General features: G+C 39.9%; 2 protein-coding genes across 2 annotated transcripts; one reads left to right on the forward strand and one right to left on the reverse strand.

The window, feature by feature from the left end:
* Positions 1-413: 413 nt before the first annotated feature.
* On the reverse strand, positions 414-5,505 carry wars1 (tryptophanyl-tRNA synthetase 1). The gene is made up of 11 exons (XM_083923635.1): positions 5,416-5,505; positions 4,973-5,093; positions 3,774-3,990; positions 3,550-3,658; positions 3,199-3,318; positions 2,893-3,075; positions 2,637-2,737; positions 1,974-2,086; positions 1,705-1,878; positions 1,347-1,487; positions 414-1,103 (listed from the first exon to the last, which is right to left on the reverse strand). The coding sequence occupies exons 2-11, from the start codon at positions 5,081-5,083 to the stop codon at positions 945-947; spliced, it is 1,428 nt and encodes a 475-aa protein (XP_083779761.1). The 5' UTR covers positions 5,084-5,093; positions 5,416-5,505; the 3' UTR covers positions 414-944.
* A 427-nt stretch (positions 5,506-5,932) lies between these two features.
* Positions 5,933-25,558, forward strand: wdr25 (WD repeat domain 25). The gene is made up of 7 exons (XM_083924396.1): positions 5,933-6,051; positions 6,751-7,490; positions 12,433-12,580; positions 21,541-21,671; positions 22,931-23,101; positions 23,666-23,806; positions 25,028-25,558. The coding sequence occupies exons 2-7, from the start codon at positions 6,768-6,770 to the stop codon at positions 25,247-25,249; spliced, it is 1,536 nt and encodes a 511-aa protein (XP_083780522.1). The 5' UTR covers positions 5,933-6,051; positions 6,751-6,767; the 3' UTR covers positions 25,250-25,558.
* The last annotated feature ends 1,404 nt before the right edge of the window (positions 25,559-26,962 follow it).

Genomic DNA, 26,962 nt, shown 5'->3' on the forward strand with positions numbered 1-26,962 from the left:
CATTGGACATCTACATACCATCTAATCTAACCATTCACACACATTTACACACCCATGCAATTCGGTACTTACTGTGACATGTCAAAATGTCTGTTGTGAAAAAAACCTGTAGTGCAGTCCTTATAGCACATGTCAAATTATGCGGGAAATGGACACTTTTGCTCTGACCAGAAACATGCGTTCAAAAGATATGTTTTTGGCTGTTCATGTACAGTTTAACATTTAGTCCGGGCATAGGTGAAAGTTTTTAACTTAGACCATGCTTAGAGAAAGCGTTACCTTGATTTAGGTCCTTTTTGCTAATAACAAATACAACTGCTTTAGTTCCTTTGAGTAAGACAGTGATAGCCTACATATTTAATACTCTTCAAAGATTAATGTCTCAAAACACATCTCACATTATCATACTGCGCCCATTTCCTAACACCATACACAACATTGCTGCTTTAATAACAAAGTTACAGTTATTGTTCAAGGCTATTTTCCTCCCACAAGTAAAATACGTCTTTCAAACAAACATTTTCAAAGTGGATGTGTAGCTGTGTTGTAAGCAGATTTTGAAACAATATTTGTACACCGCTTTAATCGTCATTCATCCTGAAGTGATAGCAGGGTGAGGAGAGGAATATGTGACATTACAGCTGCGCTGCAAACACTTCATGAGTAGAGATGCGTACATTTGGTGCAGCGTGAAGCTAAGAAGCAGCATGATAATTATCATGAAGGGGAGGGCAATGCCATGCTCAGTTTCACACAGAGAAGCCAACCATTGCTCCAGTAATTTACATTTACATTTTTATCCAGTCCTGATGCAAACTGTATGAGAACATGTCCCTCTTCTCATCACAAATGACGATAATCTTAAATGGAAAAAGATGGATCATTTGCTCTTGTACTGAGATTAGTGACACGATGAACTTTGACATCTCAATAGCCCAAGCAGGCTAGAAGTTAAAATTTAAAGGCCTGGGTGTCATAAACTGCTTGACTGTTTCCTCCGTGACTTGTTTGCGTCGCTCTTGATGCTGCGCAATCATTGGCTGCAGAGTCTCAATCAAAAGCTTCTTCAGTTCTCCTGTTAGGAGCGCACCACTTTTGTAATCCTGTAGAGAGGAGATTAAAGCAGTGGGAGTGGATGGGAGAGGTGTGCAGAAAGGAATTTGAAGGGGAGGATCATGGAGCAGAGAAGAATGATCAACAGAGATAAAGAGTTCAGGGGAAGATACAGAAAGCAGAACGAGAGTCAAAGTCACAGAAGGAAAGAGGAAAACACAAGAAAGAGTGTAATTAGCAAAACAAATGGTTTGGATTATCATTTGTTTTTTCTCTGTTCTCCACACCCTCACCTGTCTGATCTTCTCCAGCTGTTCATCATCCTCCAGGAAGAAGGTCAAGTACATGAAGGCGACGTCTACGTCAGGGTTTCCACCATACTTCCTGTGCTCTTCCACTGTGTCCTTTCCCCCCGAAAATGCATGTTTGTTGACCTGTGAACAGTGGTTATACAGATAAGTCAGAAATCATAAGCAACATAAATCTGACTAGTAACTATTTATGAGGGATGAACCGATTTACAAAACATCGGTGTTGGTTATCGTCTATTGTCTGTTGGCCAAATTGCTATTTTAAAAATCTGTATCTGTGCCAATATTTCGCAATCGATACATCCCTACTATTTATAGTGATAACTTCTAATAGCTGGACCTTGTTTTTGATCTGCTTGGGTGTGTCAGTGAGGAAGATAGAGGAGTTGGCATCACTGGCGCTCATCTTGGTCTGCGCCCCCTGCAGGGCTGGGAAGAAGGTCGAGTGCATCAGGGCTGGTTTGGGATAGCCGATCCTTGGGGCTACATCGCGGGTCATCCTGAAGTACGGGTCCTGGATGAGCGAGAGGATAGAAACAAACACGTTTCATTGTGAAATATGAAGCTAGTACGTGGTATTGTCATCTATTACTGTAGTGCTGTCCTGACCTGGTCTATGGCACAAGGGATGAGGCACTGTATATCCTTTTTGCCTTTGAAGATCTGTGGGAACGAATTGCTGAAGGACGGGGCTGCCTGGATGGCTGGGAAACTGATCTTTCCTGAATGGATAGAACATAATAAACACCATGAAGAACCAACAAGGTACTCACACTATTACACTTCAGGATCAGGAAATGATGTATCAAGCAGGATTACACCGACACATTTTGTACATCAAAATGAAAACCTTTTCAGCTGCTGGCCTATGACGGAGAATTAGGGCCAAGTATGAAAAGAAGAATACGGGGGAGGGGGGTAATATTTAGTTGCAGATTTATGAGATTAAAGTGACCTTGTAGCCTCCTTCATTCCTTCTAAACTTCAAAACACAGTATTTGTCAGAGTTTGCTGCAAACATAGTAGCCAGCACGGCATTCAGCAGCGTCTGTTGATCCTGAAGTGGTAAAGTTCAACAAGGAGTGTAAAACAAAACACTACTTTTCCAACTGTGAATCTCATAAATATGCGTAATTTTTCTCAGAGAAAACGGGTTCTAATTCCTTTTTTTCATACTTGGCCTTAATACACCGTCGTAGCGGGCCTGACTATGAAAGCCATCAAAGAATTTCTTTTCTTTTTGTTATCATAAAAGATGTCTTATTGCCTTACCAATACAGTCACTGTCTGTAAAGCCGAAGATGCCTTTGACCTGGTTGAATGTTACATGCTTCTGGATCTTTACCACGTTTCTGTAGAATTCAGGGGAGGCACTGCAGAAGAGAAATTGAAACGACCCCACGTTAAAAAACACAAATGAACTCTACTAACTATAATAAGAAATTTGATGCTGTTACCTTAATAAATATACCCTAGGAAGCCTCAGCACTGCCTGATAGGAATACAAAGAGTTTTTTTCATATTTTACCCCATGTAGTCGAGGTCAGAGAAGATGAAGGTTTTGTTGACATCAAAGCCACAGGCAATGATGTCCTTGGCATTTTCCACAGCAAAGCGGTTGCAGTCTTCTAGTGTTAGATCCTTCCACAGGTACTTCTCATCGTCAGTCAACTGGATCACCAGGGGGATGTCAAATACATCCTGCAACCATCTGCAACAAGGAAGTAAGTTTCAGTTCCAACTCAGTTCTCGTCATTTGAGATGGTGCCTGGCCGATCTGTCATTTAAACCTGTCAGCTCTTTAGTATTAATACATCATAGAGGGGGAACTCACTTGGTGAAGATGAAGGGGATGAGGTGACCGACGTGCATGGCCTCTGAGGACGGACCTCTGCCAGTGTAAAGGTAGAAGGACTTTTGCTTCTCATACGCATCCAGTACCTGATTCATATCTCTGCCAGAAACAGCAATAAGAGGAAAGTGATATATTGTTGTGTCATTTCCACATGAACTCTCATCGCCTCCCTTTGCTTAGTAGGAAAATAAGAATGAAAGGTAAAAGGTTCACAGTGGACATTTATATGTTGACACACTGCCCCTTAAGAATGCTCAATAAAAACTTGTGAAACACTCATACACCACATGATGAGATCACAGCGATGTAAGTGTTTTCAAAAATGCTGACCTGTGTGAGAAGAAGATTCCTCTCCGTAGAAAGCGGTGAGGCGTCTGTCCCGAGACTTTTTCTATTCTGTCCACCAGCTCCTTATCAATTTTACTGCTGCCAAATCTCACTAAGGAAAGACAGGACACAACGTGAATTGTGTTGCTGTTGTATTGCTTGAATAGATTTGCAATAATTCAGCTCTTTAAGTAAAGGCGACGCTTGATGCTCATTTCAAATCTTACCTATGAGTTTGTCGTAATCCACTCCCTTGGCGTTGTTGGTGGAAACGTTCCAGGGGTCTACTGTGTCTTCATCATCAGCGCCCTCTGCTGCTGGCCCGTTGTCTGGGGCAACAGAGTTTTCTGAGGGCGGACAGCCTGCTTTGTAATCCTGACCGGTCATCTGTTTGTAGTCTACTTTCAATTTTAGCAGCAACTGGACAGCAGCATCAATTTCAGCCTGAAGAACCCAAACACTTCTGTCAGATAACATACACAGATTTTAAAAACTGCACTGTAAAATGTTATACTTATTATATTTAGGGGCAGTTTACCCAAATTACATAGTAATGCAGATTTGGTTTGCAATTAGAGATGTTCCAATACCATTTTTTCCCTCCCCATACCGATTCTGATACTCATGCTCTGAGTATCGGGCGATACAGAGTACCAGATGTGTGTGTGAATACCAGTGTGTTAAAAAAAATGATCTTACTACGCCTGCATGACTGTGATATGATTATCATTGTGGCTCAGGTTAAACCCTCTGTAAAACATGAATGAATACAGCCAATGGAAGCCATTTATTTATTTAACAGTAGTGCAACAGCAACTTAACCAAAAAAAATAAAATAGGAATAATTATTTACAAGAACTACTAACTGATTAATTAATGCTTAAGAAGAACCTTGTCAGAGCTGACCCGTAAATAGATTCCTATTTCTAATAAATTACGTGGTATTGGATCTGTGCCTGGACTCCAGTTCTCACTGATACCGATGCAAGCATTTTCTGCAGTATCGAAGGCATTTCTGATACTGGTATCGGAATCAGAACAACTCTAATTGCAATAGAGATGAATGGCAATTTTGGTGCTTACAACATAAAATATATATACAGAAAAATCATTCCAGAAAAAATAATGTCCAGATTACTATGGAAATCCCACAGCCCTCGCTATGAAAAGTTTTCAGTGGAAAAACTTCCTACCAACAGCAGAAATAGTCCTTGTGGAAACGGTTGACAGTGTGTCCTGACTATGTAGAGTTTCAGTACTGTCAGCTTGGCGTATGACAGTGTAGGTATCTTTACATCAGAATACTGACATACATTATTATATTATAATATATTTTCTTAAAAGTCAATCGACACTTAATGTGTAAAACAATTAGACCATTAGTCAAACCACTGTTTTTACACGGTAGTTTACTACAAGCACTTACTTTCTCTGCTTTAGAGGTTTTCAAGGTCCTGACTTGGTCTCCTTGTGCTGCCAGTTTCTCGTAGAGCTCCATTGGACTGGCTCCTTCCCCGTCTCCCTGACAGTCTGTCATCGTCTTCACACTGGGCAGGTAATAGTAAAGAAGAGGTTCAAGATATTATTGACCAAATAATAAGAAAGGGAATGTTCTGAATAGCTTATAGCATGGTGCTGAATTGCTGGGGTTTCATCTGCCCTAGCATTACTGTATCTCCTTCCACATCAGCTGGGAAGTCTCCCATCTGTGAACACACCACAGCTAACTTGGTAGAGCCCATCGTCTAATACTACCTCTGAATATACCTCACGCTACCTTATCTTAGAAATAATACAATTATTAAAATTACATTAAATAATGGAGTAACTAATGCAATGTATGATTAAACAAGTGACTAGCCAGCATACCGTACAATATTCTTCACACAGCTGACAGCTCACTCAAACAACTTGCATCAGCCTGGAGTGAGCTAGTGTTTGCATCTGATTCTTCCCAGGCAAACAGGCTTCTGCACGAGTTCCGCTGTAAATAAATGACAGCAAAAATACCATCTTTGGAAACTTTATTTTATACATTCACCACGCAGAAGTTTTTCTTTATTTTGTCAGCGTGATTTTAAAAGGAAACCCCACGAGTTAAACTCGCTGTAAATGTATTAAATGCGGTGTTAGTCGGAGGACTCGCGGAGTAGGACAGCCGCTGTTCCCACCAGCAGCTTTCAAAATAAAAGCTTTTACATGTAAACATATTGAGACATGCGTGAACAAATAGAAATATTGCTTTTATTCTGAAAATTGCACACTGATGATTTTGCGGGATTTTGGACCTGATGTATCACTGTTTTAACGCTCAGTAGTTGGATATTGATTATTTAACAGGGTTGCAGGTGCGACGGTTGAAGGTAGTTTCACTGGCTGTACTTTAAAGGCTATTAGATAAAAAAAGATTGTGAGAAAAGCGTCCATCGTTAGCTAAATTTGCTATGTTGGTGGCAATTGGTTAAGACACAACCTTCAACGTTGGACGTAAACCTTATCCTGCCTGTAAGTTAATGTAACGTAGGCTACGTTTGTAGACAATAAAGCGTAAATGTAATTTGCTGTCATAAGGTAGTAACATAAGGTGGCGTTGTTAGCTAGTGACGTTAACCTTCTGTTTTGGCTTTGTGTTGATGAGGACTAGCTCAATTGTTTAAATCTCGTTTAGCTACCGTTAATGCTAAAAGAAATGCGCAAGTGGAAATTCTGGTCCGAAAATATCTTCCTGCTCTTCCCTTTTGAATTGCTTATTTTATTTTATTATTACTCTCGTAGTTTGCTTGGCTGGTACATGGAGTTGGCTACTCACTCCCATAGTGACAGTAAATTATTAAATTGTATTCTTATTATTATGATTATTATTATTGTTGTAGATATTGGGACTTGCTGCTCATGGAGGAATAGTTGGGTTTCTGTAAATCATTTTAGTCAGTGTGGTCTAGCCCTACTCTATATGTAAAGTATCATGAGATAACCTTTGTTATGATTTGGCACTATAAATAAAATCCAATTAAATTAAATTCTAAACAAAACATTTGTGGTTAAACTTCCATATATATAGTGTGTGTTTATATATATATATATACTTTTAGGTGCAGAAATACAAGCAATCACTAGATGTCACCCTCGGGCCTTTAATAGATTAACTATACTGACATCTCACTTGTTGTCCCTTTATTTTCCTCTATATTATTTCCCAAACAGGGTGTCATCATGAGAAGATGTCTTCATTAGTGGCCTACGAGGATTCAGAATCAGAGGATGATTCTCTTGATCAAACGAAGGAGAGAGCACCAGCTTCTTTTCAAACTGGATCTGATGAACAAAACCAAAATCTTAGGATGTGTAATTCCTCAGAGGTAACACCGAGCCCTCAGAGCTTCACACCTGATAGGTCAGCGTTGCAATATCGTGGAAATGTCTCAGACAGAGGCAGTTCTTCACTGCAGCCACAGAGCTGTTCTGACTGGGGGAAAAAATCTTGCAGTGACCGTACAGAGCTAGAAAAACATTTAAGAGGTACTGCAGTATCTCTGCGTTTACCTGTGACTCAGGGGATGGTCTCCCAACTGCAGACCCTATCTCACATGACACAAAGTTTTGGTGATGGGTTGAACCCAGCAAAAAGACATCACACTGTCCCGTCTGGTGTCAGACCGTACATCCCCAAGAGACAGAGACTTGACACTTCAGTAGAGACCATGGACTCAAAGTACACCGCAGAGCAAGTCCCAGGGAATCAGACCAGGGAAAGTCAAATTCTTTCAGACGTGTCGGCAATAGTAAAGCCGTATCTTGCATCCAAGCCCGGAGCTGCAGGGATACCAAGGAGGCTTCTGATGAGCCTGGGAGGCCACCAGGGACCAGTCAACACGGTGAAATGGTGTCCCGCGCCTCATCGCAGTCATCTGCTGCTGTCTGCCTCCATGGACAAGACTTTCAAGGTAATGAGCTAAAATGAAACTATCACTGACTTCACTGCACAACTATTTTCTTCAAGCTGCAACATTCACGATCAAGATATCATCCTGATGTTTGTGATAAAATGAGTCCTCTTTTCTCCAGTTGACTGCTCCGTGTACTTGGGGATCTGGAACAGTGTGTATGTATATATATATATATATATAAACACAAAAATCAAATTGTCAGTATAGTGTCAGGCAGGTTCCAAAAGCATTACGTGACATACAGTGCAATTGGTCACAGGCAGTGAGATTATATCAGCCCAGCTTCCTCAATTTATAGATGTACCACAAACCACTTTCTTCAGAATATTTGTCTGTGTCAGTTGAATGTATGTCAGGACCCACGGGGCTTCCTATCTCTCTATCTCTCTCTCTCTCTCTCTCTCTCTCTCTCTCTCTCTCTCTCTCTCTCTCTCTCTCTCTCTCTCTCTCTCTCTCTCTCTCTCTCTCTCTCTCTCTTTCTCTTTCTTTCTCTCCTTCTGAATACCCCTTCCTCTCCGTTTCCCTATTTTACACCAGGAAAAACAATCCTTCATTTCCCTACTGTTAAGGTCAAGTAATGCATGTGTCTGCCAGCGACTAAATATTTCTATCCCAGTACGAAACCACATACCCCGCCAATATCCTTAGAGGACTCTGAATAATTAATTATTTGAATATGCATGAGATAATTTGCATAATCATAAAAGTATGATTCCTCAATATGGCAGCCACCTCTTCTGGCACCTGGACATTTTTGGAGCAGATGGTGGAGATGAGGAGGGAAGGGGAGGAGAAGACTTGGTTGTTTGTATGCAAGGATTTCTCTTCTTCTCTATCTCACACTATCCTAACCAGCTGTTTTCTGTGACACCAATACATAAAGGAGCATAAGAAATACTCCAGTTTATCAGAGTCATTTGGCTCAATTTGAGTGGAGGATTTTTAACAGCTATTTTTTTCTCTCTGAGCGTTTATTCTGAGATCTTCAGCCTCCAACAGTCATTTAGCCCAACTATTGGCAAGGTACCACATGCTTCAACTATAATCAGACATGATCTAGACCAGAATTGCAGGATTATTTATTATCACGACCGTGTTGTAATCCTCATGATTATTGCCCTAAAATGAAATCACAGGGGATTTAGGTGGGCCAGCTCTGTAGTCAGCATGAAACTGGACTCGCTGGTGACGGTGGCAGAGAGGAGGACACCGGACAAACAGCTGGACATTATGGACAATGCCAGCCACCCCCTGCACACCGTCATCAGCAACCAGAGGAGCCTGTTCAGTGGAAGGCTGCTCCCGCCCAAGTGTAGGACCTACAGGCTCAAGAACTCCTTTGTCCCTCAGGCCATCAAACTCTACAACTCCTCACTCGGGGGTAGGAGGAAATAAAGAGGACAGAGGGGAAGGAGTGGGAGCCACTCACTGTGCAATAAATAATCTACTCATACATACCTGGACACTTATCTTCTTTTTTATGCAATAACTATATCCACCACTTAAGTGCAATTTTTCACTTATTTCTGTCATATACAGTCATACATATTTTATCTTATACAGTTGAATTTGAATTTTATTTTACCTGTATTCTTAAATCTACTTCATATATATATTTTTATTAAGAGTTTATTGTTTACTGTTTATTGTTTTTCTTATACTTTCTGGTTTTATTTAGCTAAGAGTTTACTAGATATCTTATACTGTATTTTTTTTACCTCCTTTATGTTTATGTAAGCTGCTGGAAAGTCAGTTTCCTTGCGGGAGTTATCCCAAAGGATCAATAAAGAGAAGTATTAGTCTAAGTCAAAAATACATCAAAACTGTTTGACACAAAATAATAAATATGTCTACATGGACATATTTTTCCATAGAAAAAAAATGTTTTATGTCGGCTTTGCCTCTCAATGTGTTTAAGGAGTGAGTGGAAGAGAATAGGAGGTGTTCCTCTTTGTAGTGACCAGCAGTTATTTCAATAAAGACAGTTATTCTCTGGCCATGTAATGATTGTAGATATTTTTATGCTATGCTAACAGAAAATACTGTTACATAAAATGATATGATACTGCAAACTACATTATAATAAACTACAGGTAACCATAGAATAGAATAGCCTTTATTATCATTGTATTCATACAACAAAACGTGGAGTGCTACTCCTTTTGGTGCTAGAGATAACCATATCAACCATATTTTGATAAGTTTCACACATACCTGATAAAGGTCATTAATAAAACTAAGTATAATCAGTTATTTGCAGATTTACTCTGTTTATGGAGTAATCCTTTGATCTACTTAAATACCTTTTTTCATAGCGCAAACTGTATCATTGCTTCTTTTGTGTAATCAATAGTCAAGTACTCAGGGATGTTTACTTCACTGTAATTAAGACATAAGCAGAAAATACTTATAATGGTCAATCTGGAAATAGGAATTCTTTCGCATTTTAGCTTGAAAGACTGAGCAATGAATTATCAGAATAGTTGCACAGAGGCGCCCAAGTAGTGTGTACAGTAATCGATTTCAGGGTGTCCAGGTATAGAAAATGACAGGAACATAAGTGAAAATGCAGCTCTGTTTATGTGGTGGTGTTCATTTTCATGTATTGTGGCAGCTTGTCATACATCATTGCTTATTTATTGATATACTGCACAGCATCGATTATGTCTTTCAGCACAATTGCACTTTAACTACAGCTATTCTTTTTCTGTTCACTTTGGCTGTAGACAGAGGGGACACTCTCCACGAAGCCTTATTACTTTTCCTCTTTCTGTTTCTTCATACCCTTTGAGCTTCCGCCGTCTCTTCCTCCATCCTGTCTGTCAGTTCCTCAGAGGCAGAGTCAGACTATCATCATTCCAGCCTGTTTGCCGCTGTTGTCACCATGGCTACGTCACGTGTAAGGCAGCAGTATTAAGTTGATAACACGAATACCAATTTAGTTTTAATTACAGAGATTCATTTAGGCAGCAGATTAACCTGATGAGTCATTTGCAAAGATATGCTCCTGTGTGTTTGTTAAGTGGCCGGTGAAATTAAAGGGAATGCAAATAAACAAGCGCTCATTTCCACTAATGCCCTGGTCTCACGTCGTACACAATTAATGTATTTGTGTGCATTGAATGGTGCTGTTAGGTGGATTATCATTAGCGCTGTTATTCATTGGAGACAGGGCTGAAGCAACATGCCACTTTGTCAGACTTGTCATGTAGAAGTCTATTTGGTTGAATATTTTTTGACTATAGAATAGATGTTATCATCAGCTGTGTACATTTTCATGTCACCTTGAGATGGCAGTGTTTCTCTAAGCCTAAGATCATACAGATAAGTGGCATATCTAGTTGCACAATTAATCAAAATATTCTTAATAGATGCTGCACTCAAATATATTTATACTTTTTGCAAGAAAAAGTGGGAGCCTCAATCTTTCTCTTTCTGTCCCTTCTTTTTTTTTTTTTTACCCTGGAGGCATCTCTGGCATTCTGTTTGTTAAACTACTGCCTGCTGGATTGATATGTCAGCCCCCCCATCCCTGCATCCACCCCCCACCCCCCACCTGTCTACTGTGGGAGTGGTGGTACAGAACTTCTCAATGTGTTTCTTATGCTGTATAACGTTAATAATGTAACAAAGGGAGAGGCAACTGCAGTGCCCCACTGATCTTATCTTCAAAGTTCCTCTGTGGCCCTGGCAATGCAGGGTAGCAAAAAATACTCCATCATGAATGTAATGTACCTCGACCAGACCACCGACAGGATTTCAGGCAGGGCTTCAGGGAGAAGCTTTTGTCTTACATGTCAGACAGAAAATCCTACTCTTTTTCATCAGGAGATTTGATGAAAAGCACGTCACAATATTGACCAGCCTGTTTTGCCAAGTGAACACTGTGAAAACACCACAACAATGACTAAAGACAGTGCCAAAATCAAAATCATTAGAACAATCTGGCAGATTAACACCTCATTCATAGATCACTGTCTGCTGTATTAGGCCTTTTTTGCACTTTATTTACTACATGATCTAACATTTCAAGCCACTGAGGTGTTAGATATTGTAGTCATGGCAGCCACAGCTAACAGACGGCAGTTTGCTCTCTCTGCAATCAGAGAAACAATTACATTACAAAACCATTAAAGCCATTACACCCCACAGATAATTGATTTACAGACACACTGAAAGGTAATTACTTTGATTAATTAATTATAGAGGTTGTCTTTACTTTTAAATCCAGCTAATAGGACTGAATTTGTATATTTCAATTTATCCAGCAGCACTAAGCTTATTAATTTAAGTTTGTTTAATTACAATAGAATTTAGGGGAGGAAGTCTTTAGTTTTTACCTTTCTTAGCTTTGACATTCACCAATTCTCATTGACTCAAAGGAAAGGTTTCCAGTGCTGGAGGACACATTGAATGCATCATCTGCAATGGCACGTTAGAAAGATGGCACTTTGTTTCCTTCTTTTTGTGCGGGAGAGCAGTGGCCGCCAAACCCGACCTGGACTATTTGACTCTCAGTAAACTGCCTTGAAACCTCGTACAGAAAATGCAGGTCCTTTTCTCTTGTTTGTTTGAGAAAAACAGTATGTCAGTGCCCCCTGATGTCTTCTCACACTCATACTGCATTTTATTTCATCTGCTGTTTGTTTGAGGGATAAAGGATGCAGAGGTCAGCATCAACTTTTAGCCTGTTAGCACACATACAGTACCTTTTTTTCTTTCATAGAACATATAAAGACTAAACACAAATTCCTAATATAATCTTTCTCTTGCTTTAAACTCATCCATCACGTCCGGTCAGTTTTTCTATAGCACATTCTGTGTATTTCAAGCCTTCTTTGCGAATGAGCTTGTGTTACAGTCAGTAACTGTGGCTTTGTTGCTGCAGTCGAGGTGTGTTTGTGATTTTGGCTCGATGCGATGTGCTCATGTCTGGCAGGTGTGGGATGGAGCAGAGAGCGGGCGATGCCTGAGGGTTTACACCTGCCATTCGGGAGCTGTGCGTGACGCCTGTTGGACCCCGTGCGGGCAACGCCTTCTCACTGGATCCTTTGACAACACGGCTGTGATCACAGACGTAGAGACAGGTGAGAAGCAACACATCTTGCTGTAGGTCTGATGAACACAGAAACCAACCACTGTGAAGTCGTCCGAAACTGAACATTATTTTGCATTTATCTACAAAGGCTAAGTACACTAACCTAGGATGAGTGTTATATTTCTCAAAATATTGAGGAAGTAACAGTCAAACTGCATTACATTTACTTAATTGAAATTCCGTTTAGCTGCTTTTCAATAAACATTGTTTCTCCAAGCTTATTGCTGGCGATTTTAATTGCGAATTGTTTTCTAATTCAAATTTAAAGTTAGTAAAGTAATTGTGTTTGGAGTGACTTTGAACTGCCCAAAAAACCTGTTATAAACTCATTGTATGAATTGCAAAGTTGTGACAACCTTCAAAATTGTCATTTTCTAGAGAAAATACATCACAACCGGTCAACAATTTCCCCATTTGAAAGATTCCTCCAAGTGCACCCAAAAAGTGCTACTTTCATATCCCAAAATTTAAATTAAACAACCAGTGTTTAAGTCGATAGGTAGTGATAGTCATTTCCCGAAACCATGATCCTTTCTTTCATCTTTCATAGCTGCGCGTACATTGCATGGCAGAAAAGTTGCAAATCATCATGCAATCTACAACAGGGAGGCTATTTGTTCAGCACTTCACTTGTCTCCTTCAACTGAAACAGATCATGAATTTACACACAGCTGAAATTAAAAACTGTTAGTAGGAAATCATAGAAAAACTAAATAGTCTTAGAATGCTGTCAAACCCCTTATATTTGTCCCTTCTGCCCATTCACCATCATTTAATATGTTGCTGGTTGTGTGTTCATATTTATTGGAAAAGACCTTGAAGAGGCTTAACAGAATGAGCCAACATACAATAGACATTGTTTTGAAGCCCCTGTGGCATCTACATCTCTAGGGTCAACATATTGCTGTGATGACTTGCTGCCGTTTGCACTTCCTCTCTCAGCATGTCTATCAATACTGCCAATAAAGCCTACGGATAATAGCTTGGCCTGCCCATTAAACACACAGGCAGCTCCAGGAAGGGGATCAATAATGGATATATCACCACAGGAGCAGCTACAATGACCTTACATTGGAACGTCACAACTACAACCATAAACAACCATTAATAGACAAATATTTTGGTCACAGTAGGATGTCCTAGTGAAGTCAAACTAACTGTTTTGAAGTATTGCCAGACAACCAAAGAGCCATCACACATCAATCCTCCACCAATCCCCTATTTTCTTTATTATTTTGAGTGATATTTTCTTCTTATTATTTTTACTATTTTTATTTATTTGTATAAAAATGTAATAAACCGTGTTGTTTCTGAGGACAGTTGTCTTCAGATTTGTGCTGGCTCTACACAGCAATAAGCATTCTTATGGCAGCACAAGCTGAAGAAAATCTAATTTAGTTGCATATTAATATGGGAGTTGGGAATTCCTAACCAGTTTTTGCACAATTTTAGTGCAATTTATTGTGTTATACAGAAGAACTTTGGTACTTTAAAAGCAATTATATTCAAGTGGTGAAAATAACATAGAGGCCAAGCTGCGTAATCTGCCTCATAGTAATTTAAATACAGATTGACGTAACTAGTTCTCATCACAACGCGGCAAGATACGGCTCCCATCTTTCCAGAGGGTTAGACATATGACATGCAACAAGGTGCTAGCATCATTATGACAGTTACAGTTGAAAAATTAATGAAGCTGCCAACATTCACGCAGCCCATGTATTACTGTTAACACTAGATCTACCAAGTGATTGGACACTGAGGGAGCTGAGTGTTTGCCACATAAGACTGCAATCAGTGTGAATGTGATCTTTATGCTCTTCACGGTAATGCAGAACCTCTCAGCTCTAACAAGGAAGGCAGCTGGGCATATTCTGTTCAATTGAGCTCTCTTTGAAGATCTCTGCAGGTCCTTTAATAATCAGTGAGAGTCTTATAGTTCACCTGTATTTAACTACAGCATGCCTAACCAAATGCTGCACCAATTGCCAAGTTTAAAGAGAAATTGAATTATAAATGAGGCTTTGCATTCAGAATGGTGTGTGGGCCCTTTTTCCTTGGTTGTCTTTGCAGTTGTTCCAGTGTCCAATTTGATTTGTAGAATCGTATATGCACTCTCAGTGGGGCACAGGCAGGCTGTCACAGCTGAAATGCGAGAGTGAGGATTTAAAGAGGGAAAGCAGGTTAAGGGGCACAATGCAGAAAGAGAAAGGGATGGGAGAGGAAGAATGCGTGAGAAAGAAATTAAAAGAGGCAGTATACATTCAGAGAACGAGAAACAGAGAGCAGGAGTTGGGGAGGGGAATACATGAATTTCATCTGGAGGGCATTAGTGTGAAGTGGCAGCTGTTGTCCAACGCTTTCACGTCTGTCCCTGGAAAATCTGATTGGCGGAGGAAAATATGCACATATACCCACAGGCTGCCAAATGTTGAAGTGTCAGTTGGTACATGTGTATGCAGAACTTGAGTCTTCTGTCCATATCCCCCAAGGCACTGGCAGAACGAAGGTTGTCCTTGCTAGTACAATACAAATGTTGTTGCAGTATTAGAATGGGCTTGTGCTTTGGCCTCCCACCTACCTTTTGCAGAATCATATTTCAGTGAATATTGAAAGGCTTTAACAATACTTTAGCTGTACGATTGAGTTTCACATGATTGAAATGCAGTATTTGCGAATGAGCTTTACACTAGGGGTCCATGCCACAGAAAACAGTTAATTTAAAAAGACAGGACAGCTTTATACTGTATACCGGCAACACAAGCAACATGCAGCAGCATAATAGCCGCCACCACAGTGCGAAACAAAGTAACGTTACGCCACCTCCTAAGCGAAAATTACCGAAGGGGCAAACCACCCTGACGAGAGGCTTTGCATCTCCTCTCCCCCACAACAACGCAAGAGCGCAAGCAATTACCAGGGACAATTGGTTATTTCATTGGAAAAGATTTGAGGCCATTTTCTGTTGTTGAAAAGGAGGGCTTTCGGTTGTTGATGAACACGCTGGAGCCAGGATACCGTATCCCGTCACGACAGCACTTCAGTCAGGTGGTGGTGCTAAAACTCTACCAGGAGGTAAGAGCTCATGTGGTAAAGGTTCTCTGGAGGGCTGATACGGTGTCTATCACAACCAACGTGGACATCTAGAGCCAGAAGAGAGACATCTAGAGAGAAGTTATATCAGTAGAGATTTTTTTTTTTTTTTTTGCAGTTTTCAAGCATTTATTATATAGGACAGACAGGAAATGGGGTGTGAGAGAGAGAGGGGGAGACATGCAGCAAAGGGCCGCAGTCAGAGTCAAACCCTTGGCCGCTGCCTCTAGGACCTTCAGCCTCTTTACATGGGGCGACCACTGACCACTGTACCACCGGCTGCCCCATCACTAGAGATTTTATGTTATTTTTTTGATGTGGGATTTGTTTCTAAAAATCCAGTTATTCTTTGTTATCTACTGCATAACTACTTCATCTGCACTTTTTTTAATAGGACACAAAGACAGTGTTTAACAGTGTTTCTGTAAAGAAAGGATCTCTTTTTTAGTCAGGATTTTATATTATTTTGTTAATTAAGATGTGTATTACACCAGTTTAAACCAGTTAACTTGTAAGATTGTTTCTAAAGAAAGGAGATATTTTTCATGTGTTTTGTTGTTTAAAGAGACCATTTAAGTTGCACTTTTTATAAGCGGACACAAACAGATTTTTTCCCTACGAATAAAAGATCATTTTATCTTGTCGCAATCTGTCTGTAGCTCATTTTGATTAAAAAAATAAAAGTGAGAAAATCATATTGTGAACAAAAAAAACCGTATCGAATTGTGAGTGTATCGTTACATCCCTAGCAACAGGTCAGAGTCAAATGTTCTAAATTGAGAAACTTTTTTGTTTTGTCATACTGTATGTAAGCACTCAAAGAAATTATAATGGTTACTATTTTCTAACATTGTACAGAGATAACAATTCATTTAACAAGAAAATAATCGTCAGGTTAATCGCAGCCCTGGGATCCTGTGAAAAAATGTTTTAGTCCAACATAGAATTAGCTTTTTCCTGAAATGTCAGATATTTGGGAAATAATAACAGAACACAAAAAGATAATCCAAAGAACTCACCATAATAAATAATCAAGGGAATAATCTTTGCTTTTCAGCAGGGTTCCCATATTTATTCCCGTGTTTACACCTGAGGCTTATTGTTTGCACATCAACATCAAACTCAAAGTTACAAATCACAGAAAACAGGACAATCCAAAGGGGCTACTCGCCAACCAAATGTTTTCAAAGTGTGATTGTTTACCTTTGATGGCGCAAGCAAGATTCTCCGGAGGTAGGGTAGTGCATAATTAAAAGATATTTCTTTCACAATCTTCTAGATCCATCAAACAGTACTATGTTGACATTCTGAACATATAGGACTTGAACATGAAGCCTTTTGGGTGGAGTGAAAGCACTGTTTTCATTTGTGAAACACCTAGTAAAGAGTCGTTGACGCTTCTGGGTTCAACATCCTTAAAGTGTGGGCCGGCTGGTGGCTGAGTGTTCAGAGCAGTTGCCCCGACGCAGCAGCCAAGGGTTCGAATCCAACCTTCGGCTCTTTGCTGTATGTCTACCCCCCCCTCTCTCACATCATATCCTGTCTGTCGTTTATAAAGGCTTGGAAAACTGCCCAAAAAAATTTAAAAAACAAAACAACCTTACAGTGTGTATATGTGAGTGCACACAGTGTTTGCACCAGAGTTTGTGCCTACACAGCTCCAACTCTGACCCCTGACTGGTTTCTGCCCTCTCTGGGCCCCAACATTTCCGTGAGTCGCCAAAGCAATCATCTTATTGCTGTTTATCTTTGCCCAAGGAGTATCTCTCCTGCTGCTGCTACACAAATCTGTCTGATCCAACCAATATAGTCTGCATCAAAAACTTTGTAAGTGTTAAGCTTCTTCGATGTGATTTCGCAAAAAGAGAAGTGTGTCTTCTTGTAAACATTCAAAAATAAAAGTTCAGACTATTGAACTAATGAGTGTTGCAGTTTGTACCATATGAAAAGCTCAATTACTGTACAGACGTAGCCTTTCTCAGTCAAGACTAAACTTAAACACAACATAAACTTAAACTATGTTTCTTCTGAGATGCAAATTCTGCTGAAACTTCGCTTTGATTTATGAATTTAGCGCAATTTTTTGGATCCAATCCTCCTTGCATAAGGCCCATTAGATTCCTGTAATTTAACTGCGCCATTGCCTTTGCTTATGATTCGAAAACAAGCTCATTGATAAAAGATACAGTGAAGCTTGCTGTTAGTCGCTGCCAAAGAGAAAAAATGTGCCCAACTAAAATGTATTTTCTAAATTTAGGGAAACGATGTGAAGGATGAGAAGCTTTCTGTTCATTTCAGGCCAGAAGAAGCAGGCGTAAGCTTGCTTATAGGCTACATCGATCAGTTGTCAGTCTGTTTTTCTGTCACTAAAAAAAGCTTCACACACACCATGGACAGTTTTGTGTGATAAAATGAAACTGTTTTTGTCTTTGTATACCCCAGAACAGTTCAACAACTCAACTGTCTCTAACTCTATTAATGATAATGGGCGATCTTTGCACAGCTTCTGTGTGCGGGTTCCAGGCCGTTTTTGTGTTGCAGGCTGTTTGCGTATCTGGGATATTTCGACACAGCAGCACATAATACGTATCCAAAAAGCTACTTTGCTCAAGACAAAACGATAATTTAAACTAACAAAGACATAAAGGTGTAGAGAAGAGAAACAATAATATAAAACACTGTTTGGGCTAGAGGCGGCTTTATCTAAAATCAATTAAAAAAAATGTCATACTTAAAAACTAAACAAACTCACTGAGGGGCTAAAACATAATTAATCCTGACAAGGTGCGACCAAAAAACTAGTTTCCTGGGAAAACGATAAAGAAGGCTCTTTGTGGAGCCAAGCCAGACTACGAGCAAGCAGCTCTGTCAAAGGCTATGAAAGTAGAACACCTCAGGGTTCAACAGCTCCTCATTAATTCATCGAACAAACAACAAAAACCCCATCCACAACAGTCTTAGCCTACGACAAAAATGCACTTCATTACACACTTGTTCCAGGATGTTCTTTTCTTTTCAGAAGGGGGAATGAGTCCCAGCTAATAAACCGCAGGAAAAAAGGACCTTCTTTCACTTAAAGGCGGACTAGCACGCTCCCAAATTCAATTGCATTGATCCAAAGTTTTAACAGGCAATTTCGTCAAGGCTCACACTTCCTGCTTAATTGGCTTAGCCGTAGCGATATGGAGATCTATCATCGAGATTTAAAACTTATGTTTGGCAAGACGATGAGAAATCAACATTCTCCTCATAATAAATAGCGCCTTGTCATGTTTTAATTAAGCAAGATTAATTAGCTTGCTTGAGAGGGTAGATAAGGGAAGCCTGCAGTGATCTGTCCCTCCACTCACGATAGTTTACTTTGTAGTCCTGAAGGAACTGTGATCATGCTGTAGAGCTGACACACACAGCGGCTGACTACAGGGCAGAGGACATTAGGGATGATTGGGACGAGCCTCTTAGAGCAGAGTGAAGCTGGCATGAAATGGATTTTCTCTCTCATTACCGTATCCAACAAAGCAGGGTACTGTCACTTCAACATGAGCAACGGTTAGAAACACATTACTTGGTTTTGACAGTCCATTACCAAAAACAATATTTTGTAAATAGGCTTTATAAGCTATATTTGTAACTATTTTGAAACACTGAAAAACACCTACTTTACCTCCAGCTAGACTTGGAACTGTTCATTTGTTCAATTAGTGCCCTCATATTGATAACCCAGCATAAAAGGAGAATATAATGTCTGCACCCTTGGATTTGTGTAAGCACAAGTCGGCAACAGTTACATCACTCTTGCTTCCCATTAAGGGTTGCTGATGACATGCACATTATGCTTTTATGCTTTTTTTGTAAATACTTTATTTTTATTTTGTATTTTTCTGTGCTTTTTGTATATTTTTGTGTACTGTGTACAAAGAGGAGAGAAAAAATCTGGAGTCAAATTCCTTGTATGTTTGCATATACATGACGAATAAAGCTGATGCTGATTCTGACTCTGACACTAAATACTGTAGACATCCACTTTAAGGGTATAAGGCATTATAACTGGAGGGGACGGGGAGATTGGATCCTCAAAAAACTAAAAACAAGTACGAAGCAGCTCCAAAACGCCAAATGCACAGTTCTGCCAACACATGCAGCTTCACGTCGGATGCTTTTTAATCATATCATCACAGTATAAACAGTATATATTAGAAACATACCAATGTCTTTACTATTATTACATGCGCACTAAAGTGAGTTATAAATGTGACAGTCGCCAGAGAATAAAAACGAAGTCAAACGTGTCAACCTGGCAGGTTGCCACTGTAGCATGGAGCTTTTAAAGTAGGTCAAAATGCACATATGCTTGCCGGTGGCATTTGGAGTAAATTCTTCTGTGTGTGCTGCTGCGGATGCACTGCCACTTGGGGTGTGGTGCTTAAGCTTCCTGTGTTTATACAGTCACACTGTACTCTAGTATATAAAAGGGGAAAGAAAATGCAAAAAATTGTAATACTATTTGAAACTTTATAGGAAAAAGGCTGGATAGGAGGATTCATTCATTCATTCATTCATCTTCAACCGCTTATCCCGGGGTCGGGGTCGCGGGGGTGCTGGAGCCGATCCCAGCTGACATCGGGCGTGAGGCGGGGTACACCCTGGACAGGACGCCAGTCTATCACAGGGCACATAGAGACGTACAGAGACAGACAACCATTCACACCTACGGGCAATTTTAGACTCATCAATTAACCTAACACGTGCATGTCAAATAAAATTCTTGGATCAGTGAAATATTTGCCATAATCTGGGAGATTATATATAAAGTGGAAGGTGTATGTTTTTGGGACAAAAAACCCAAAAGACACATGTCATATAAATTGTTATGCAGAAAATAGCTTAGAGCCACTGTTAAAAACTGGAGTGAGACTATTGTGATATATAATGTGATATATCGTTTGACCAGTGTTGGCCTATCACAGACAAATTGGAATCGGCAAATACGTATGTTAGCAGTCTCTTGCACTATATGCTGTTTGGATTTTGTCTGTCCATTTCTCACCAGTTGTATTTGTGTTTATGGGGAATCCAAAATGCCGCCACACAGGTCATTTTGAACCGCTCAGTGCATTCTCTATTTCAAAGTTGTTGCCTACAGCCGCCATGTCTTCTCTCGTTCTGTGCCACGCACCTACATAGTGACCTAAGTCACGTGACTTGACGTCTGATGTTGAACAAATGAATTACCAACCAGTGACTTCTTTTTAAGATAACGTAACCTATTTCTAACACAAAAAAGAAGAAAAAAAACAATCCTTCTCTTACATTTGCGATTCATTTTTTTTCTGTGAACCGGTGCGAATCGTCACGCATTTGTACCAATTTCTATTCGTGTCACGATGTATCATTACATCCCTACTTGTGGCCCTTTGCTGCATGTTGCCCCCCACCCCCTCTCCTGTCAACCTTCAGCTGAACTGTCAAATAAAAGAAATAAAAAATGAACAATAATCTTTAATAATAATAATAATTGTAGATCGATTTTCCGTCAATTGTCAAATCAAGTAATTGACTAAACGTTGCTGCCACTTTCCCTCATACTGGATGTGAATATATTTAGCCTCCTTATATATATATATATATTTGTGGGAAAAATAAATATATGTGATGCTATATCAGGATATTAGTATTGGTATACAAATGCCAGATGTTGCTCTTTTCATAAGAATCTTACCTTTTAGCACAAAAAAACAGATATCTTGTTTCTGTCACACTTCAGTTTTCGTAGTGTGTAATCCAGGACTTCACTACTAACAAAAGATGATTGATCTTGTTCTTTTCTCTCTCTTTCTTCTTTATTTTTGTCTGTAGGGCAGCGGGTAGTGAAATTGGACAACCAGTTCAAAGTGATGTGTGTGGTCCTGCATCCCAGCAACCCAGAGGTATTCCTGTGTGGAGGCTATGGTTCAGCGGTCAAGGCCTGGGACTCTCGGAGCTGCAAGGTCAAACTTATTAACCTCCTACAGTAGCTTTATTGTTTTTATTGACTCTGGTTCACAGAGTGTTGTTTGAACTCATAAATCTAAGGCAGGTAGACTTTGAACACTTGCAACTCATCAAGTCCCTATTGCAAGCTCAGTTACACAGCAGTACAAACAAGGTAGTCTACATTTGACCGTGCACAATGAGCCATGCTTTATTTCACTAAAAGGAAAATATCACTGTGTGCATAGAAGTAGCACTGCCGGTTATCTCACTAATTGTTGAAAGCAAATTTTAATTTCATTTGGGACTCAAAAATTGTTCCTGTGAAGTTGCAACCTAGTACTGCTATAAAGCTCAATGGGCTTTTTTTTAATTTTTTTTAATGATAATCCTTTTCCCCGCCTCACAATCGGAATTCACACGTCATTTTTCCCCCTGCTGGGTTTTATATTTAATACAGCAGGGATTGCTTCTGCAAGTAGATGTCAATGAGAGCTGCAGAGTGAGTGTAGACCAGTCCTCAGCAAATAGGTTGTTAATGCTATAGTGTGGCAGCCTGTCAGTCTTAGCCCTGGGCTGTGTTGCTTTTGAAATTTCTCTACTGGATAAAAGGGCAGAGACCCACAAGCACAACATTAAACCATTAGTCTGAAGTCTTTCCAAATCGACTCATGAGGTTGATCTGGATGCATGAGGTTGTTCTTCCATATTCTGTTAAAACCCATTGATGAGAGCAACTGTTAAAAGGGACCGGTTGGTCACCTTTCCTCTCTTCAGGACTAAAGACCTGGATTTTTCTGGCTTGAAGTGCATCCGAGCCCAGGTGGTATGCCTCTCCAAGCCCTGGGGGATCCATCTCCATGCTGGGACTGACATTGTTGTTACCATTAGATCGTCAAGCAAAATGTGTAAATCACGCTGGAAAAATAAATATTTTTTAATGTTATATCATTTTAGGCTGCTAAAAAAAGTGACTATTTCAAATAGTCTTTTTTTAATTTACCCTGAGAGCAGCTTCAAATACATATTATACTCTCAATGCATCAAACAATTTGTGTGTGTGTGTGTGTGTGTGTGTGTGTGTGTGTGTGTGTGTGTGTGTGTGTGTGTGTGTGTGTGTGTGTGTGTGTGTGTGTGTGTGTGTGTGTGTGTGTGTGTGTGTGTGTGTGTGTGTGTGTGTGTGTGTGTGTGTGTGTGTGTGTGTCTGTGTCTGTGTGTGTGTGTGTGTGTCTGTGTGTGTCTGTGTGTGCGTGCGCGTGCTTTGTACACTTTCCAGGTGGTGAAAGTGTACAAAGCCGGGATCCAGCAGACCCTGGACATTCTGTTTCTGAGAGGTGGTGCAGACTTTATAACGAGCTCGGACTGCGTGAGCAGAGACTCTGCGGACCGCACCCTCATCGCCTGGGACTACCAGACCACAGCCAAGGTCTCTAACCAGATCTACCAGGTAAGAAAGTATGTGTAATAATACCCGCTGACCAAATACAGTTCTGATTGACACATTTACACAATTGCCAGGTAAAAGGATTACGAGCAGTTTGAATTTCAGTAGGCAAATCCTATTTCCCATTCCTGAAAATGTGAAAAGTGATAGGTGGTAATGAGGCATGAGGAACTGGCATATTTTGACACTTATATAGTGCTGAAGGAAGCATGCGCTCTACTGAATAACCTTTGTGCTGTGCGTATCCTTGAGTTAGTTTTTCTGCAGCTGAATAGACTGTACAGTACAGGAAGTGTCTGGAGTCTAAGGAAAGTCTTAATACTACTCTTAATATGTAGGATGGACAAAATAACAGGGACAGCATACAATTCCACAGTAAAAAAATTACCATAGTAGATTGATTGCATAGTATTATAAAGTGTACGTCAAGTGCTTCGCCCACCCGTTAATATAAATAAATATTTTTAACAATAATGGTCTTGTTGACATGCAGCTGACTTCATGTTTAGCAACAGCAAGACAATGTCAAATGAATTAATTTCCCCTCTGGATTTTTCTGGCGACCAGGAGCGGTACACATGCCCCAGTCTGGCTCTCCACCCACTGGAGGAGTCCTTTGTTGCCCAGACTAATGGGGACTACATGGCAGTGTTCTCCTCCCAGCAGCCCTATAGAATGAACAAGAGGCGGCGATACGAAGGACACAAGGTCAGTAACGACTGTGGCCTCAGGGTGGGGTGGGTAGGAGGACACTGACCTAATCAATACAGAATGTAGGCACATTCACAAATCTGTGCAAAGGCAGTAGAATAAACCTATATACACACACACACACACACACACACACACACATAGTTTATCCATAGTCTGTTTCCTCCACAGTACCATCCCCCAAAACAAACACACTAAGTAAAATACAATATTTCCATTGAGGAAGGCAAACAGAGAATATGGCTGGCAAATATTACTGAAATCGTGCTGAGCTGCTACTGCAGTGTCTTGTTTGTTGATCTGGAGATGGACAGGAGACAAACTGGTATCTCACATTCCAGGTCCTGTTTTATGTTGGTGGCCCTGAGGTGCAAAACCCAACAACATTTTAAATCAACAAAACAGAAAGTGCAACATTCCAGAAAACGCAAAAATCTTTAATTTTTTTAAACCTTTTTCATGTTTTTTTATTCTCTACTACTTTGAATAAACCCTTCTTACAAAGTAAATGTGTTACAACCAATTAGTGTACCACACAGCCTTTTCTGTGATTATAAATACTTAAATGTAACCCTTATTAATCAAAATACCTACAAATAAAGGTTAGTTTTGGATTTATTTCCAAGTCTAACTTAAGACAGTACTGTTCCCCATGTGTATATGGAAAGAGTTATTGGTTGCTGTACCCATTACTCCTGTCCATACCTTGCCTGAAGAGATCTTTTCAAAGGAGTTCCTAGTTTAACGTAAGAGATAAGGTATAAAAACTGCAGCATATTAAGTCAGGCAGACCAAGTGGTTATCTTCCAAAGTGACAGTTGTCTTTTTATGTGAAAGGATTTGACTCACAATATTGGAGGGAATGCTCCTTTGTGCATCATTATTCTCATTTTCATTGAAAAATATATTAAAATGATCATGGTATGATTTTTCTGAGGATCCGTCAGCCCTACTGTCAATATTGATTTGTGATGTAGAATATTTTAACAGTTTAAACATAAAATAACCAGATAGGATGTCTGTTAATCCAGGGAATTAAATTAAACTATAAACTCTAAAACAACCAGAGATGTTAAAGAACACATGCATGTTATTCTAACATTTAGGCTGCCCTGGTCTGTAATCAACTGAATCACAATCCAGTTATTACACTGACGTCAAAATGGCACTTGGTGGTAGGTTAATGCATTGTAATTGACACAGAAATTCTTATTCCAGGTGGAGGGATACGCAGTGCAGTGTGAGTTTTCTCAGGATGGAACTATCCTTGCCTCGGGAAGCTCCACCGGCTCAACTCACTTCTATGATTACCACAACGCTCGTACATTGCACACTCTCCAAGCCCACAGCCAGCCCTGCCTGTGTGTTTCTCAGCATCCCGTCCTTCCTGCGACTGCTGCCACCTGCGACTGGGCCGGTGAGATCAAGGTCTGGCACTGAGGACTTCGAATGAACAAGTAAATATGGACTGAAAAGGGCCAAGAGAAGATTATATTAAACTGAACACTCGCGCACATCCATCTTCAAGACTTTATCTCCCATAATCTCTTGGCATAACATGATAAGAACTTGGCAACAAAAAGTGTTGGAAGTCAGCAAATCTAGGATCTACTGTCGCCTTTGAAAGACTGTTTTTATACACTGTGTATCTATCGAAGCTCTCACATTATTTTAAAAACCACCCACGTCTTCATTCCCTTTGATATGAACTTCTCTGTTGTGTAAATGCTATTGTTTTTTTTTCATATTTGGCCTATCATACATTCTTTTAAAACCCTGAAAGCAGGGAAAGATACACTGCATGAAATAAAAGGAAGTTTCTTTACAGCTCAAACAGTGACTATTGTTAGGGGGGTGTATCTAAAGTGGTAGGTGGTGACAAAGCAAGCCAGGCACACGCACACATGCACACACGCACAGACCCACACACTTAATAGCCAGACTCCAAGACAAGCTAGGGCCTTCATAATCATGTTCTTGAAGTTTTGTCAAAGCAAAAAGAAGAAAAAATTTCTTTGGGCACTTTCTAATCAGTAGTGTTTTCATTCCACAGTCTGCAAACACATCACTTTCCCCTTTGCCTTTCTGTTCTCAGTGCTCCAATATGACATTTTATTTTCACACTGACAGCTTAAAGCATCACAGAGACAAACAGAGAACTAAAGAGAATATGCATACATCCAAAAACCTGCCAGTCAACAACAGAACAGTGAAGTGCAGACAGATCTTGTGTGATCTTTATTCAGTATCTAGCAGAACAGTCCTTAAAATACACTTTTCTGTTTGGCGCCGAGGGAAATTCTAATGGCTCAGTACTTTTTCTAGCCCCTGCGGTTGTTACTGTAGTTAATACAGTATATTAGTTCAACTGACATAGTTATTGTCTTAAAGGACCACTAAGCAATTTGTAAAGCCAAACGATAATTCACATGTGTTAAATGGCTAAAGCTACTTCTGTTTGTTGAAGTCCTCCTGTTTTTTTGTGCTGACTAGCAAGTCATATATGGAATATTATTACAAATTAGAGAGGATGAAAGAATAAGGCCTCAAAAGACCAAAGAATAAGGTCAACACCAGTAACAACAGAAGACCAGGGTGAACACCAGAGGGCCTTTTCAGGGATGACACATTTGGAGATGGTATTGACCCTTTGATGTTCAACGTTACACATAAATCATCACATTGGGTGTTTAATACAGTGGGGAAGAATATCTAGGGAAATTTCATGCACTTACATCAAAGATATTTCTAAGATCTGAATATCTGTGAGTCTGGCAATTTTGTAAAAATCCTCTCCGTCACCAGATTAAAATCAATAAAATGATAAAAGGAACTAAACTCTTATGGTGAAACAGCTCTTGCAGAATGCTCATAGCACAGCGTGTCCATTATATCCAATTGAAGCATCTACCATTATAGGGGCCATGGGCGCCCTCCAACAAATACAAACTACATAGAACTGAGCAAAAACACAAGTATGGTCTGTTTAGAAATGATTGATACCTACCTCATGCAGCTTCCGAACCCTGCAGAACCACTTCCTCACTTCTGCTTCCGGGCAAACACCAAACTTTACAAGGTGAGGATGAGGTTGGAATGGATGTCGTCTTGAAGGCCATACTCATTAACAAACTAACAAAAATAAATAAATAA

The sequence above is a fragment of the Echiichthys vipera genome, assembly GCF_963691815.1.
Source record: "Echiichthys vipera genome assembly, chromosome: 12".
In the NCBI taxonomy this organism is placed as follows: domain Eukaryota; kingdom Metazoa; phylum Chordata; class Actinopteri; order Perciformes; family Trachinidae; genus Echiichthys; species Echiichthys vipera.

Bases quoted from the DNA above. Each gene is read 5' to 3' on its own strand.
- wars1 (XM_083923635.1), bottom strand. From the start codon at position 5,083: ATGACAGACTGTCAGGGAGACGGGGAAGGAGCCAGTCCAATGGAGCTC. The intron at 3,659-3,773 runs GTAAGATTTGAA...GTCTTTCCTTAG, and splicing joins GGATTACGACAAACTCATAG to TGAGATTTGGCAGCAGTAAA. The intron at 2,738-2,892 runs GTAAAATATGAA...TCTCTTCTGCAG, and splicing joins TCTGACCTCGACTACATGGG to TGCCTCCCCTGAATTCTACA.
- wdr25 (XM_083924396.1), top strand. From the start codon at position 6,768: ATGTCTTCATTAGTGGCCTACGAGGATTCAGAATCAGAGGATGATTCT. The intron at 7,491-12,432 runs GTAATGAGCTAA...CATGTCTGGCAG, and splicing joins CCATGGACAAGACTTTCAAG to GTGTGGGATGGAGCAGAGAG. The intron at 23,102-23,665 runs GTAAGAAAGTAT...TCTGGCGACCAG, and splicing joins TCTCTAACCAGATCTACCAG to GAGCGGTACACATGCCCCAG.